Source organism: Cryptomeria japonica, chromosome 10, assembly GCF_030272615.1.
Source record: "Cryptomeria japonica chromosome 10, Sugi_1.0, whole genome shotgun sequence".
NCBI classification, from domain to species: Eukaryota; Viridiplantae; Streptophyta; class Pinopsida; order Cupressales; family Cupressaceae; genus Cryptomeria; species Cryptomeria japonica.
Genome location: NC_081414.1, coordinates 806,709,981 through 806,727,828, shown reverse-complemented (window position 1 = coordinate 806,727,828; position 17,848 = coordinate 806,709,981). Strand labels below are relative to the sequence as shown.

General features: G+C 33.9%; 1 protein-coding gene across 1 annotated transcript in view; it reads right to left on the bottom strand.

Annotated features, from left to right (window-relative positions):
- LOC131859440 (MLO-like protein 6) overlaps nt 1-15,393 on the bottom strand; it is a 78,304-nt gene extending 62,911 nt beyond the window's left edge. The window contains exons 1-10 of the mRNA XM_059213181.1: nt 15,265-15,393; nt 15,087-15,144; nt 14,744-15,003; nt 14,544-14,660; nt 14,414-14,474; nt 14,069-14,157; nt 13,898-13,972; nt 13,737-13,825; nt 13,578-13,627; nt 13,450-13,490 (exon numbers count right to left, since the gene is read on the bottom strand). Coding sequence (XP_059069164.1) covers nt 13,450-13,490; nt 13,578-13,627; nt 13,737-13,825; nt 13,898-13,972; nt 14,069-14,157; nt 14,414-14,474; nt 14,544-14,660; nt 14,744-15,003; nt 15,087-15,144; nt 15,265-15,393 — 969 coding nt within the window. The remainder of the gene's footprint in view (nt 1-13,449; nt 13,491-13,577; nt 13,628-13,736; nt 13,826-13,897; nt 13,973-14,068; nt 14,158-14,413; nt 14,475-14,543; nt 14,661-14,743; nt 15,004-15,086; nt 15,145-15,264) is intronic.
- Between the last annotated feature and the right edge of the window lie 2,455 nt (nt 15,394-17,848).

The window sequence follows — 17,848 nt, the reverse complement described above, 5'->3', positions numbered from 1 at the left end:
CAGATCCAGTACCATCTGGTTCTTCACTTGCCACACAACTTCTTGCCATTCCTTTCTTACATTCATAGAACCTATTTCCAGTTTCTCCATATTTGAAGCATTTGCTAGGGAATTCTCTATCGGTACTACTGCTACCCTTCCTTGGTGTCTTTTGTTCTGGTTCTTTACTCCACTTAATTTTTGACTCCTCTTCTTCAACCGGTTTCTTTATACTATCATTCATCTTGAATTTCTCCTTTCCCTTATTTTGTTGTCTTCTTCTCACCTTCTCCTCAGCCTTCAAAGCATAATGGTAAGCTTCTTCAACTATTGAAACCTTCAACATGCTCATCTCATATTGAATGTTAAAAGCAAGTCCATTGATGTACCTCACCACCTTTTCTTTGTCGATCTCTCTATGTCTATTTTTGATTACCTCGTAGAATTCCTCAGTATATTCCTTCACAATCATTGTTCTCTATTTCAGGTTCTACAACTTCTTGAACAACTCCAATTCATAGTCTCCTGGTATGAACTTGGCCTTCAACGTTGCAACCATCTGTCTCCACCGGTTGATCTTCAATTCACCATTCTCCACTTTATCTTTCTACAACTCTTTCCACCACAAGGAAGCATTCCCTTTCAACTTTGTATTTGCCAACCAAACTCTCTACGGGTCCTTGACATCCTCAAACTCAAAGTAGCCCTCCAACTCTCCGATCCAATAGAGAAGATCCTCTAGGTTCAACTTTCCAAAAATATTAGATCCTCTTAGGAATATTTCCTCTCTCTCATCTTCTGGTCCTTCAGCTTCCTCATACTCATCCTTAGAGTCAGGATTTCTTCGCAAACCAGCTAGACCATTCTGGATTTCATTCCTCACTTCATTCTTGAAGTCTTCCATCTTTTTCTCTACCCCCTAGGGGTTTGTTCTCCTCATCCGCATCTCTCCTTCCACTCCAACAAACTGCCTCAACCTGGCAATCTTACTACTGGTTTCAATTGCCTCCCCTTGGTGATCTATTGAAAATACACATAGCCTGCCTCCAATCGATGATCTGTCAACCTCAAGGAATGCCTCAATGATCACAAATGGTTCTTCCACCAGCCGGTCCATTACTAGCTCTAATACCGATTGATTCAACCATAACCGATAAGAACCTTGAAAAGAGTCAACCGACTTATGCAGCAAGAGAGACACAACAAAAGCAGTAAGAAAACATAACAAATTCATATAAACAGATCATATTCAAGTCATATAACTTCTAGCAATCATCCGATAATCATCAAATTATCATCAAAGAATATTCAGTAGTTAACTGGTTACATGCAAGCCTCCAGCCAGATACAATCCAACCGAGACTCTAAGAATCAACCGGATCACAACATGTGAATTTCAATCCTTTTTTCTCAGTTCTACTTCCTCTATCCTTTCAAATGATTACATAAAATCATATTTGTACACACTGGAACCTATCCGGGTCGGCCTCAAAAGATTACATTCACCAATGCAAGAAATAGAAAAGTGTAATTAGGTCGGCCCTAAGATTTAAGAAATCTTTCCAGAAAATAAAAACCAAGCGATGTGAATTAGTAGGAAGGTCAACCACACACCAAGTAACATCGGACAAGACCCAAGATGGATCCACATGCCAAAAATCACGTCGGTAATGAAGGAAAACCAACCGATAAGCACAAGAACTATCCTGAGAACCAAGAAATAGCCAACTAGAAGCGATGACTGACCAGAGAAGAACCCAAGTGAACAAGAAATATAAAATCAACCACATGAAACTGCAGGAAACTACAAACAAGATCTTCCATGAAGAACAAGAAACTACCGGTACATACTGGTAAGAATACTAAAACTGCACAAAGAACTAAACAAGAAAGGGAAATGTTTTGGTTGATGCAAGATTACTCATCGACTGGGGATGCTATTGCATCAAACTAATTGTGAGTCAACTAGAGAAATCCACTCATATGGCTCCAAGTGATAAGGTTGATAGTCCTCAACAACCGTTTGCAAATTTCAAACCAAGAAAAGGATTCATCAAATTCAATGTCACCATTAACAACAACAATGTGAATGCTACAACAGGTGTGCCTCCTATTTCTAAATTGTTCAAAAGAGAAAGACAATTTACTCCTTTGAATCAATCTTTAGATAGCATCATGTCTTAGTTATTACAACGAAATATTATCAAACTTCCTCCAATAAAACTAGTTGACCCTTCTAAGGCAGCGTCACCTTACTTTGATAGTAATTCTTTTTGTCAATTTCATTGTCAACTTGGTCATGATACTGAGAAATCTTTTGTATTAAAAAGTAAGATTCAAGACCTGATTGATAATAATACTATATATGTGGCAGGTGTGAATGATAAGGGAAACAAATCAGTAGCTCCTCCTAATCAAAATCTTAATATTTTCACTGATCCTTTACCCTCTCATACCTCTAATATGATTGAGACTCAACATACCTCTTTCTCTCCCTCCGGTCTTATTACCATGACTCCAAATTTGGTGAATATGGTAGAGAAACAAGAAACACCTAAGGATTCATGTATCACATTTGACCCTAGTGAGACCATTAGAGCACTTGATGGCCCTTTATACATAGTTGCAAAGATTCAAGACAAACCTTGTCGTGGTGTGCTTATTGATCTCTCTTTCATGGTTAATATCATTATAAGGGAATATCTTTATACTTTACATTTTCTTAAACCAATCTATGATGATACAAATGTGGTCATTAAGTTATTTGATGAATTTTCTTGTCCTACCATTGGTTCTATCACACTCCCTATTGAGGTTCACACTAAATATATGGACGTCAACTTTGTTATTATTCCTTCATCTGAATAATTTTATGTGAAGTAAGGCTATCGTTGGCTATCTTCCATGAAGTGTTTGAAATTTCCCCACAATGGAGAAATCATAACTATTAACCATAACTTATTTCGACCAATCAAAAGAAGCCCAAACATTCCTATTGATTACTTTTGGCCTCAACAATTTTAATCTCTTGTACCAAGAATCGATGCTCTCTTTCAATCTTATAAAAATTGGAAGAAAGATATGATCCTATCCTTGAGCCAACCTCACACTCCAAAACTTGATATTCCCATCATTCTTGAGGATGAAGTTCTTCCCTTGATGGATAGAACTAATCTTCCTCCTATGGAAGATTCCCAACCTATTCCTATGGATGAAACTATGCCTTCTCCTAAGAAGAACAATAATGTTTCTCCTAAGGTTAGACCTGTACCTCCTTATGATGGACCTAGTCTCCTTCCTACACCAAACATTTTTCCTTTGTATGGTGTAGTTCCACCTCCTTTCTCTTATAGAGAGAAGACACCCACCTCTGCACTTGTTCAACCTAAAAGACCTCAGCCTAAACCTCCAACTACCAAAGATGAGAATATTCCTTCTCCAACAAATATTCCTCTTTCAACATATATTCTTCCTTCAACAGATATTCTTCCTTCTTCTCAACCTTCTGCTAAGACTCGACGAAATAGTTTTGCAAGATAATGCTAACAAAAATGTTGTTCTCGAGCTTTTGAAGTTGTTCCTCAAAATATTCAATCTCCAAAAATACCAACAATTGACATGATTCCATTTTCTCCTAAGCAATATGTTGAACCTAAATATAAAAATCATAAGTTGCAAAAAACATGTGATGGTTTTACCTCTATTCATGTTCGAGATCCTCTTTCTATAAATATTTATGAAGAAATAGGTGAAAATATTATTCATGATGGCAATACAACTCCTAATGCTTCTAATGGTGAATATGAATACGTTGATGTTGACAAACATTTGTCTGCAAAATTTTCAAAAGCCTTAATTCTATCTCCTAGAATCAAACAAAGTGACTTAGCACATGAGCATAGTCCTTTTTTGGATCTTGTGACGACTCCATCTATTGTGCTCGATGTTGCTCCTCTGGGGTGTTTCCAGCCTTGCCAAAATAGTAATCAGCAAGATCAGGAGGTGGATATCATGCTGAACTAGCTACATTAGCACTGCAGATTCTCTACCTCTCTCTCTTTTCTTTCTCTTTTGTGACCATTCTTCTATCTATATCCCTACTCTTCTATGTTCCCTAGTAATTTCTTCTTGAGGACGATGCAAAGGGTTGAGGTCTCTTTTGGTCTCTTTCATGTTGACTCAAAAGACACCTGTGTTCCCTTTCTTCCAAGGTAGTTACCTTTCTTTGGGGACTGAGGACTATTAAATGTATATATATATATATATATATACATGATATACATGAGTTATCATACAAGCATACTGACCTCGAGGAAAGCAAAACTACCTTGTGCTTTGTGTTTTGTGTTCATTATCCTTGGGTGTATTCCTCGATTGGGGGCCAAATCCTTGCAATAATGTGCTCCCTCTCTTTCTCTCTCTTTGGTATGTCCTACCTTAAAGAAATCACTCTCGATAAGGTGTGTGTGATCACTTTAACGTGGGGGCATACACTTCGCTCATATTTTCCTTCTCGATACTCAAAGTTACTTAGTGAACTTGGCTTTACTTTTTAATTCTTGGTATCCCAACCCTTATTTTTCATGACTCATCATGAGGTGAACCTTGCTACTAGCAGTCATGGTTCCTCCCTCTTGATCTTCCCTTTTACTTTGTCAATCAAAGTCGTAAGTTCCTTATTCGAATGGGGGATTTGTGTATCTTGCCTCCTTGACATGGTAAAAGTATTTCAATATTGTTTCCTTGTACTTTACTGGTCGTATTGGCATATGCTTATACTCCTTCTAAAGGTGGAGGCTAAATGCAGCATCATAAAATCGTGACCTTGCATTTTCGACCGCATTTCGATCTTCACATTGGCAAACAGATCCCTAAGTCTGATTGGAGAGCCAAGACATACTCATACCACCTGAAACATGCATTTCCTAGGACATGGGCATGGTTCCCTTGTCCTTTCCCTATTTTGGGACCCTATTCACTTAAACCTTGCATTTGACTTGTCAATTGTGAAGCGGGAAAACTTTCCCTATGTCGGCCTAAGATGAAAAATCACTTACAAACCCTAATTGACAAGTATATAAGACACATTTTCTCCTCTTATTCGTACAAAGATATACATGAATTCAATAAGTTCAATAGGTAAAATCAAGCATTCAAGTGTTCAAGCATTCAAGCATTCAAGCATCCATTGAGTATCTCGAGTCTCCTATCAAGGCTAGGTGTTGCATTCAAGTCAAGGATTCAACCAAAGAAGAGGGAATCCCTATCAACATTCAAAGCATTCAACTTCATATATCCTTTCAAACAACTCTATCTACATTTCAATTGCATCCTCTCTAAAGGTTAATTCCACTTCAAACATTAACTGTCATTTACTTGCAAGTATTTTTCATCATTTGGTTAATTCCAAAACAAGGTTTAACCTAAAGGCAAACCCCCAATCCCAATAACATTTCCTCTTTTATGTGTGTAGGTTGTAGGTGCACAGTTGTATTTGCAGGTTTAGACTTCATTTTTAGAGACGAAAAAGCCCTTTTTGCCGTGTGGATTTTTCGAAGGACCAAATACACTTTCAACTTGGTCCTAGCAACTTTCGCTAAAATTTACTAGAGAGTTTTGTCTTGGCATTTTGTTGCTAATTCTACGTGCACAGCTTCACCCCGCATTTCTATCTCAAGTTATAATCATTTATTTGTCATCTTTAGACTTAGCCTCAAATTGCTTAATTCAACTTGTCCATTCTAAAAGAGAGGTTACTTTACTTTTCAAATTCATTGTCAATTCACTTAGCATTCAATCTCTTTCCATTGAGATTGGATCTAGTGAATTCAACCCCCTCTTTTAAATGTAATGTGCGTGAGACGTTGAAGATAATCCTTTGTGAAAGTTTCACCCCTTTCTTGAGGAGGGTAGATCTGTCCACTTGATCTCCTCATCACCTTTCTTTACATCACAACTTGCAAGACTTGTCTAACTTAGAGTATTTCATCATCATATTTATGTGAAACTACATGAAAGGGTTTCATACCTAAGTTATAATCATTAAATTTTAATATTTTTCATTATTGTTTAGCCTTGTCCTTCCTAGGACAAGTTTTTTACATCAGTCATAGTTGTTGTGGAGGTGGAAACAACTACATGGGATTTAACTTAGGCAAGCCCCTATACAACACAACCATTCTTTTCCTATTTATATTTGTTCAAGTTCAAATCCAATATCCAAGAGTGCTATATAAGTGTAGAGTAGACTATGTCACACATTCGCAGATTTTGAATAGGAGAAAACCCTTGGACTTTTGTGCCCATCATCCATGTCCAGATAATTTTGCTAAATTTTGGAAAGAAAAACCTACTAGACCCCCTAATTATAAATTTGTTTCATTCTATAAGTTCAAAGATGCCCAAACTAGGGTTCTCAGCACACCACTCCAACATTTTCAGCCTCAATATGCAAATCTAGAGTCATTTTTATTTCCTCTTTCCAAATTTATCCTACTTTGTTGGTTTTTTGTTTTTTAATTTACTATTATTGCTGAAAGTCATCATTTTCCTATCATTAAACCTAATTATATAAACACACTTCACAATCTCAATGCCATTTTAATAAAGGAATGTAACCAATGTGATCAACTCTCCTATTAGGACTATAGGTAAATCTATTTGTGTTCCAAAGTTTTGATTAATAAAAGCGAGATAGGCATGTACCATTGCATAACCATAGAGTGACACCAAGAACGCATGAGGGATTCACAAACAACAACAAAAAAATCTCACCAAAACATAGCAAAACCCAACAGGGCAAATAAAGAGCCAATATCATTTTGAATTTTTTTGGATTTGATTATGTGTGTATTTTTTTTTTCCATCAACATTTTAAATCACACTCCGTGATTCATCATCATGATGAAAAATAATTCCAAGGAGGTTTTTCTGTGATTCATCATCACGATGAAAAATAATTCCAAGGAGATGAAAAATCTCCTTGTAATTATTTTTCATCCTGATGATGAATCACAAAGTGTGATTCGAAACATTGATGGGAAAAAAAATACACACACAATCAAATCCAGAAAAAGTTCAAAAGAATACAACATAGATTGTGGAAATCTCATAGCATTAAAAGATCCAATAGTTGTACACTAAAAGACAGAGCAACCACAAAACATAGGACAACCACCCAGCATAGAAACAAAGAGATGGTCTACTACATGGGGGTACCCTTTTCTAGCCAATCTTGGCAATTTATCAGAAAAAGACACTTTTTTACTCGACCCAAACATAGAGATAGAGGAGATCAATGCAAAATCAGGGGCATCTTTAATAAAAGACATGGTGGGGCAAGAGCCCATGGCCAAGGACTCCATGCATTTTCTTTTCTTCACCCTTTTTCTTTCCATCTCATCTAGGATAGCCTATAGGGAGGAATTGTGCTTACCAATTCTGATCCTGCAACTAAGGTTGACCTCCTCAACTTTCTTTCTAAGGGCCTCTTGGGTTTTCTTGACCTCTTCTAGATCGATTTTAGTACCTTCCATCTTGATCTTGGAGTCCATATCATCGATCTTTCCACCCACCTTATCCCACTGCCTCATGATGCCCACAAGATCATTGGTAGTTCTCTAAACTTTTTCCTCATCCAAATAATCCACCCAAATGTTAGCCCTAGCCTGTGCTTGAGCCACCACCTCCGATCGATTGATCTTTTTGATGACCACATTCATCTATGCAAAGAGCCATTTCAATAGGCCATCTTTTCTTTTGACGTCCTCATGCAGGACCTTCACAATTTTGGTAAGAACCAAGATAGATCTCAGAGGTTTGGTAAAGGTAGAGGAAGGAGGGTTTATGGTGGAAGGTCTAAGGTTAGCACTATTTTTATCAAGGGAACTTTCCAACCTCATGGTGTCTGAGGAGTCTAAATCATCTGAGGAAAGATATTTAAAGCCAAAGTCTTTAGAAATCTCCACTTCTTGGTCCTTTTTGGTGGCGACAATGGCCTTAAATTTGGCCATTCTAGTAGAGTTGTTTCTATTGGAAATTTTAGAACCCAAAAGAGGCACTTATTTAGAATTAGAGGGAGTAACAATAAGATCCACATATAAATTGTGCTCATAGGTGAACCCAATCTCATTAGAAGGGACCCCACCAGAGGGGGATAAAGCCAAGTGGAAATCTACGAATGAGGCCTTGATGGAGAGGGGTTTTACCCTTAGCAATGGCTTTAGAAATAGACTGAGACAAAGAGGATATATCCCAAAAGGGAAATTTAATTCTTACCTTGTGGCATATATGATTTAACATGGGAAAGATCTGCATATGGAACCTCATTTTCCTTATGCTCAAGGTGAAGTATTTCATGAACAATAGGGCCACCTCCTTCCAAATTCCTCATAGTTCATTCCTATTATAACCACTTTCAAGTCTGGAAACTGCTTCCCTAGGTTCAAAGAAATGATCAAAGTCCTCTTCATTATTTCCTTTGGGAGTTTTAGGAAAATAAATGCCATCAAGGGTTAGCCCAGTCACCTTCACAATGGTCTCTGTAGAAACCAGAAAGGTGACACTGCTAATGTTCACAACACCATTATCATAGGCTTAAAAAAATATGATAGAGAGCTTAGGGTCGTGGTCAGTCATCCCCTCCACATAAGTATATGGATTGCCTTGAACCATCTTATTCCAAATCTCTCCATTATTCTTCAATTCTAGGAATTCATTGAGTTTGGTCTGATTTAAATCGCCACTCATGTCCACAAAAAAAGAAACTAGGTTGAGAAAGAGACCATCCTGAGGGATACAGTGGTAGGTGGTACCAACAAAATTTAAATCTCATCGCCTTAACTAGAAAGGAAAGGAAAAGGAGAGAAAGGTAAGTACCAAAAAGGTAACCTTGGGGTTATTCATCATTAATAGAAAAGTCCTTTAAAATCATGGCACGAGCCTCAACCAAGATTCTATGCAAGTGAATATAGATTTAAAAATTATTAACATATGCACCTAACCCAGCCAACCTATCTACCACACGTGGCAGAACCTAATGTCACCAAGGGTAGGAAGGAGAGCATGATACTTGGTGATGAAAGACTTATATTTCTAGTCTGGTTTAGCCACCCATTTAAGAATCATAATTATGTTATGAGAATTGCCTTCAATAATGAGGGATCTAAGCCCCTTTTCCCTAGCCACAATTATCCTATAATAGACCATTTCCACTTTAGCCACTCTCAAAGTTTGGCTTCTAAATTTTGCCACATAGCCAAGAATGAGGCTTCCATGTGAGTCTCTATTCTAACGTTATGCTATGGATATTTAAGATCTTATTTCGTATCCATAGGCCTAGGATCTCATTTCCATACATATCATCATGCTATCGCATTAAAATTTGTATGACTTCCATAAAGAGAATCACATCACCACCTTTATGTGAAACTCTATGAGAGCATTTCATACCTGAAGTATAATTATTTTATTTCACTATTTCATTATTTTTTTGCATCTATCCTCCCTAGGGCATACACTCTATTTTATCATCATAACTATTGTGGATGTGGAAACACTAACATGAAGTTTTACTTTGGTAAGCCTTTGAACATCATAATCCTTCTTCCCCATTTTCTATGTGTGCAAGCTTAGATCTGACAATTGTTGGTTAACAAATTTATCACTTTAGTTTTATATTCTCTTGCTCATATCAATGACAATATAACCAATAGCTGAGTCACATGCAATGGTATTTGCAAATGCTCTCTACTTATTTTACAAGGGCAACTACCTTTGAAAGATATGCAATGAATGAAGACATTCTATGTTTTTCACCATAAATAAGAAAAGGTAAACCGACACCTACTCATAACCATAAAATTAGATGTGAAGATTGGACTTAAAATAAAGTGAATATAGATAAATAATACAAAGTTTATTTATTCCACACCCACGGATGTTACCCAGGAAAAGAAAGAATAGGAAACTCTTTTCAAAAAATGATTTAATCTGAATTTAAAGCTCCAGAATTAAACACATATTCAGTTCATTATAGCATAACAAAATTCAAGGGTAACTACAAAGAAACAATGTTCATTGCAATTTAAAGAAAACATTAAAAACTTCAAATATTTAAAAATATCTTCTTTTATTCTTCACTGTTAGAACATGAGTTCACAGACTCATCCCTTTGTACAACAAGACTGTATCAAAAGATAAGCTCCTTTCCCCATTTTTCCTACCTTTTACTATTATATAAAACCCCTTTTTATAACTAACATCTATTTGTAGTTTCAAAGCAACGGTTTTAGGGAAGGTAACGATCTTGAAAATGACCATAAGAAAAGAAAAACTCATCATAAACATCTTAAATACTAAATCCATACCATAAATAACCCTAATTTTTTACTTCTTCATCAGGCAATAGATTCCGCCCTAAAATTTGATTTTCAATCATCACTACCTTTGTTTCTTCTTCAATCAGCACCTAGAGAACCACGGCAAATTCCTCTTCATTTTGTATGCATTATCAGTAAAAAATGATTAAATTGAAGAGGATGTCCTCATGCGCAGATTCGCCATCAAGTTGTATCACTGTATCTTTCCCTTTGAGCACCACCTTCATTATCGTCGGAAAACTAATTACTAGGGTTTCTTCTTGCAACCGTTGTTCATGATTTTTAGCATGTTTCATAATTTTACCAAATAAGGAGATGGTCTTTTTATATTCCACAAAATCAGTTTGTTGTTTCCACACAATGGCATGCAGCACTTGAATAATATTCCCTTGTTCACTATTGGCCAATTTAGATTAGGACCAACAACCGACAACTAGTTATCGCAAGGCAAAACCATTCTGACAAAGTAAATTTATTATCAATGATAGTGTGTGTTACTTCGGTTAGCTCAAAGGGTGCGCATTAAATTTCATCTGGAAAGGTGACAATATCAAATGCTATGACTCATGCCACAACCTTTACATTCCTTTAGCCATTTAATCAACCAATAAAGATGGTACTTGCAAATGTTCATTTGATTTGTTCCTTGGTAGTTGTGTAATTAATGACTATTGGCTGACCTGAGAGTTGATAGAGTATGCAAATTTTTTTTTTGAAGTCTCTAATACTCCGACATCGACCTCTAAGGGAGTATCGGTCATTGGGAAGGGTTGGGCATTTTGAGTAGCACAATTTTTTTGTTGTCGCCTAGTCACCCAATAGATAATATCTCCTCCTTGGACTCACAACATCGGGTCAACATAGAACTTGAGGACTTTTAAGGTTTTACCAATAAAGGCATAACCGATAATAAAGGGAAAGCGAGGATTTTAAGTTTCAAAATGGAGGGGATGCTAACAATAGTGAAAGTGGTATAGAAGCACAAAGAAGACTATCACAAGTTGTGATGCTGATAAAACTTGGACTCAGACACTAGCATCCTTGTTCAATTGTTCTTGACTATATTTTTGAGAGAAACACCTATAGGACATAGTAACTACATTTCTACTCCTTTATGTTTGCCATAGCTACCTTCAAACTAGGGGGCCTAAAACCCATGTCTAGCATATTAAGCTCTAGTTCTCATATCCAGATTCCTTTATATATCTTATTTTTATATTTTTCTTGTTGTGTTTACTTTCTAGTCTTTAATTTATTATTATTGCAATTAATTATCATTTTATAATCATTAGCCCTATATCATATGCTAATCCAAACTTTGTTGTACCAAAATGAATAAGAAGTACAAGTTTTTAGCTCTCTTATAAGGACTATATCTGATCCCATTTATGTTACTAATGACATGCCATGGAGATTTTAGATTATAGCTTGCATCCATAGGCCTAGGATATCATTGTCATACAATCAAGTTGAATAATCATGTATGATAGCTTAAATTCATTAATACTATATTTTGGTCATCTATCTTCGTGCACATACTTTTTATTACAATTCATTTGGGTCTCTATCACCCTTTTGTATGGTTATGTCTCATTTGAATCATTTTATAATCTCACAATCCCTCGTATCTTTTTCATATCATTCAACCTATAATCTCCCTACTATCAAAATATTTTTTCCTTTCTAGATATAGTTTTGTATCTCTCTATAAACTAGTGCTTGCACTCATGATCTTAGATACTAGCACCCATGCGCTAGTGGCTCCAATTAGTTTGAAATCAAATCACTTACAAATAACATAAAAAAATCCTAATTTAAATTGATTTTTTTTCAGAATTTCTATCTTTTCCAAAAAACTTTATTATTAAATATTTTCCTATTAAAATATGTATTGGTCTACTTTTAGTTATTCTTCTGCTTCTACCTTCTTGGTAATATCTATCATATATATAGAACACAATATTGTTTTCTACAACTTTTTGTCCTTTTCTAGGAACCTATATTTTCAACTACTTCAACATCCTCCCATTGGTATACCTTATGAAGTCGTTACCCACATATCCCTTCTATTGCAATACACACACCACTATCACCCTAGTAAAGCTTTTAGGGTTTTTAACTTACATCATTTGTAAAAATCATTATCACACCCACTTTGTAGTTTCCATACACCCAATCCATTGTCAGATCTAAGGTTAAAACATACTAACAATGGGTTTAACTAAGGCTATCTTCCAATCTCTAGTCCCAAATTTTATCCAGCCTAAATTTGGTAGGTTATTCTACTCACCTTCTAGTATGTATCTATATTTTACAAGTACCACATGTAAGCATTTTTTTAGGAAAAAAATCTCAAAATTTGTACGACCACATGAGTAAAGGTATAGTTGTTTACAAAGGGTCACCATCTCATAATCAAACTCCAACCACTCTATTAAAGACCAATTCCTAAACAAGATCACCAGTGTACCTATAGGAAGAAATAGTTAGAGATGGTTACTCATATTTATCATGAATACTCTAATTAGGTTACTTGTCATACTGTTTTGAGATCCTTGTACAAAGAACTGCTTGCTTCATTCTCTAGTCTTCTACTAACTTCTAAATTCAATCAAATATCAAAATAGACAAACTCTTTTTTACCTAATCTTTTTCCTTATAATTTTAGTTTCTAATTCTTTGTTGGATTCCAACTCTAATGTTTGTCATACTTAACAAATATGTAAAATTATTTTATTTTCTTATTTTTAAAAAGATACCATATGAGTTAAATCTAATGATTGATTTTTATTTTTTTTATTAACGGGTAAACGCTTTTTAATTCGGAGCTATGAACCGGTAGGGCTTGAACCTTGATGGCAAGAACAACAACACAACAACTTAACCATCACAACATGCTACTATTGGCAATCTAATGATCGAAAATAAATAATAAGGAACAATTATAATTTTGTAAATAAGATTTATATTATGGTGAGAACAACCATAAGAATATCACATGCTAAGTTAAAAAAAATTATATTTTATGTCTTCTAGAATTACTTAATTAAATCAAACCAATTAAATGAAGTAGAAGTATTGTGTTACTTACAATTAATGGAATGAATGATAGCCAAAAGAATGTGAACCATCCTACAACAAATTAATTTACATGTCAGGCATGCCCTTATTCTATTAGAAATGATGAATACAAATAAATAGAATGCCTAGTAGATTTACCATTCCTCTTGAGAAGTAGAAATAAGATTGCGAAAAACCATAGAGGTGGACTGCACACAATGATATAAATTATTTAATTAATTAGTTTTTGAATGAAAGAGATGGACATTGATGTAAAATATGTTGATATCATTATTAAAATACAATTATGAAACATACCTAATTGATACAACATCGCTAAAGTCATTCCGCAATGATCTCTTTATATATCTTTGAAAATCAAAATTACTATGTGGAGCAAAATGAGCCTACAACGATAAACATTCCTCTTGTTAAGTATACAATTAAAAACCTTAAAAGTGTGGCCTTAGAATGCTTACAAGTATAAATCCATGACGCAATGTTAAGTAATCCACTTTGGACATAGATAGGACGAATTGTCTAAGAAAACATACCTACAAAGCCAAGAGTTGGGGCTTTAGTACATCGAAATTATATCGAGGTTAAACTTGGAATAAAGAATGACTATTTGAATTGCTAAGTTTACTTACAATCCAAGTGAGGATTGGTGTTTTGGACCAAAAGCTCATATGCCTCCTTCCAAAAGTAGTTTCACGAGTATATCTAAACCTTGAAACATCTACAACCTCACAATTATACAACCTCACAATTATACGTATACTCGAAGGATAATAAAAACAACAAATTAGATAACAAATAAATCTTTAAAGAAAAGGATCTACAACATGGCAATTATATGTCTACTTACGTTTCCAACTCCAAGGATAATCAAAAACAACAAATCAATTGTCAATTTAACAATTAAACTTTTGAAGAAATCAAAAACTTAAATTGCTGCATGAGGAAATAAAGGAAATGGAAAATCTTAAACTAACCTGTAGAATATTGATAATCCAATGTTTTAGTCTCTTCCTCCCATGCTTTCCATTTCTTCATCTGCACATGCCAGGTTATAACAAATTTCTTTTGCATAGAACTCACAGAATGAGGTTTAGCAACTCATACCTTTGCCCATCCGAGCGTCATGATTACAATACATGACAAGACATGAAAAACAGCCAATACAAAAATGAAGATGTGCAGTTGATGGAGTCCATCTTGTGATATCAGAGGGACCTTCCCCTACATCAAAATAACACAGAAAAAGACACTAAAAAAATCCATTTCCTTTAGAAATACTATGAATACTAAGCGTAAATACTCACTTTTTTAGCACAGTGACCATCCTCAGTCTCATCTCTTGCCAAGGTACGCCTTAATGGTATTTCTGAAGCTAAGAACAGGAGCTTACGATGGTGCGCAAGTAATGCCAACTTTTCAATCTTGTCAGAAACACTCTCTGCTGAAACCTCCTCCTTTGAACAGGGAAGGAAAGAATCTCCTAAGCCCTCAGATATACAAATCTTTGAAATTGGCTTCTGCCCAACAGTAAGCAGAAGGGAGATGAATCCCAACAGCATCAATTCTGCATACCCATCAGAAGAACCAATATAAGTACTTTTTCAGGTAACTGAGACTGAAATTGATTATGACATTCAAATTATTCACCTTCTTTGATCTTTTCTAGTGCTTTTCCCAGTGATTTCTTTTGGCGTTTCTTGAGCCACTGCATTCCAAAAACACACACAAAAACATTGCAATTCAATCCAAACATGAAACAATTTGCATGCAACATATGCAAAAACAAGATAAACTATAATGGAAGATACATAGATTGCTAGAATACCCTTGACAGGAAATGAATAGCTTTTTCGATGAGTATAGAAATGAGTACAAAGCCCAAGCAAACAATGGCCACAGCCCAGGTGGGCGTTTGTTCTAAGGAACGAAAATCTGCATTGCCCCCTCCTGCCATAACAAAAGACTCGTTATTTTCGTCCTTCAAAGATTGATTGTCAGTTTAACCATTCTATGTTTTTTTATATTCCAAGCGAGAAATTACGAGGCATTGTTTATTCTGCAACTATGCACACCTTTAACATGTTTATGAATTTGTGTCACATTTCTGTGTGCAATTTTCTATTATGGAGGTTTGATTTCATCATAATATTGATGCAACAAGAGAAGATATGATCAGAAATAAGTAAGAGTATTTAATTAAATGAAATATTTTAATTTTTAATCAATTTTTGTCCCATTCAAATGTAATAACTTTTCAATATTGTATTGTCTCTTCAATTTCTAATGAGGACATAAATGTAGTGACCTTTCAGTTTTCTTGAAAGCTTAGAAATAAGCTCAATTTGAAAACTTATTACATTTGAATGGGACAAAAATTGATTAAATATTTTAAAATTTAACACGTTTTTAAATTTCAGTTAATTATTAGTTAAGATTAAATGTGTATTACGAGGCATTGTTTATTCTGCAACTATGCACACCTTTAACATGTTTATGAATTTGTGTCACATTTCTGTGTGCAATTTTCTATTATGGAGGTTTGATTTCATCATAATATTGATGCAACAAGAGAAGATATGATCAGAAATAAGTAAGAGTATTTAATTAAATGAAATATTTTAATTTTTAATCAATTTTTTGTCCCATTCAAATGTAATAACTTTTCAATATTGTATTGTCTCTTCAATTTCTAATGAGGACATAAATGTAGTGACCTTTCAGCTTTTTTGAAAGCTTAGAAATAAGCTCAATTTGAAAACTTATTACATTTGAATGGGACAAAAGTTGATTAAATATTTTAAAATTTAACACGTTTTTAAATTTCAGTTAATTATTAGTTAAGATTAAATGTGTATTTATTTTATCGATTAGATAGTGTTTATTGGTTTTCAATTTGGTGATTTATATTGAAATTTAAAAAAGAAGTCATAATTTGATTAATAAATTATTATTATTATTGTATAAATTTTCTTGATAATTATAAAAGAAAGGTTAGTCTTTCATTATCATAAATAAAGTCTTTAAAAAATAATTTTAATGATATTTTTATTTATAATAGTTTAAAAAAATATGTATTAAAAATAAAAATGATTTCATTATAACATGTATAGATACTATTTATCCATTAGCATTATAAATGTAGAATTGAAATTAAGTTTTGTAATGATTATATTAAACAATAAATAAAATATATAAACTTATAAAATCTAATATTTCTTTCTAAAATTTATATTATTATTTCAATTAGCCTTAGAAACGCACCTAACTATTAAAATTTGTTATCTCATCTTATTTTTTTTAATATTAAATCATTCTTACTAAATCCAATTCAGATTATAAAGAAGCAAAACAATTTTTTTAGGTTTACTAGACTTAGGAATCCATGTATTATTATTTCAATTCACACTGAAAACGTGTCAAACTATTAAAATTATTTCTCTCTTTCTAATTTCTTAATATTCAATCATTCAAAACAAGTTTTTAGGTTAACCAGATTTTGGAATCCATGTATGAACACATGGAATACTACATTTTGCTTACATTTCAATGCGGCCGTACCTAATAAATTCAACTTATTGTGATTACAACCCACCACCAACCGTAGTTAAATTCAATGTGACAATTTTCACTAACGATTGCAGTCGTCCAGTTTAGGGTTTGTGAATAAAATGCGGCAGCCAAAAAAGACTTTTGAGAGCGTACTAAATTCAATGTGACAATTTTCAATGACGATTGAGGTCGTCCATTTTAGGGTTTGTGAGTAAAATGCAGTAGCCAAAAAAGACTTTTGAGAAGCATTTCTTCAAAATGGAGGATAAAACTCTCTAAGAATTCATTATTATATTTTTGGGAAGGAAATTCATATTTTAATATTTATACAAGAATCTCCCAAAGGTATTTGTCAATATTATTTTATTGTCACGTGAAATATCACAATAAAAGTGCTTTTTTTTTTTTTTAAAGTTAAAGCATAAGATCTTTACACAACAAACTCACAAAGGTGTTTGTCAGTAGCACCTTATTGCTACATCAAATATTACAATGAAAGTGTAAATTTTAGGGATAGTAGAACATAACTATACACAAATATCAACATGCTACAATGGATAAAAAGAATATTATGAACATAACTCAAATGCTAAGGGATACATTTTCTTATATTTATATCATTATTTTCTCTCACCAAATAAACAAATGCCATGGACATCTGACATGAGAAGCTTAATGAAAATAGGATATGATTGATGAAACAACATTTAGGATTGAGAGGAAAAAAAATTATCTATCAAAACTTCATTATAATTCACTAGATTTGATATAGTTATATAATATAAAATTTAAACAATAATTTTTGAAAAAAATAAGTTAAAAGATAGAACAAAAAATAAATATAGATTTTTATGATGCTA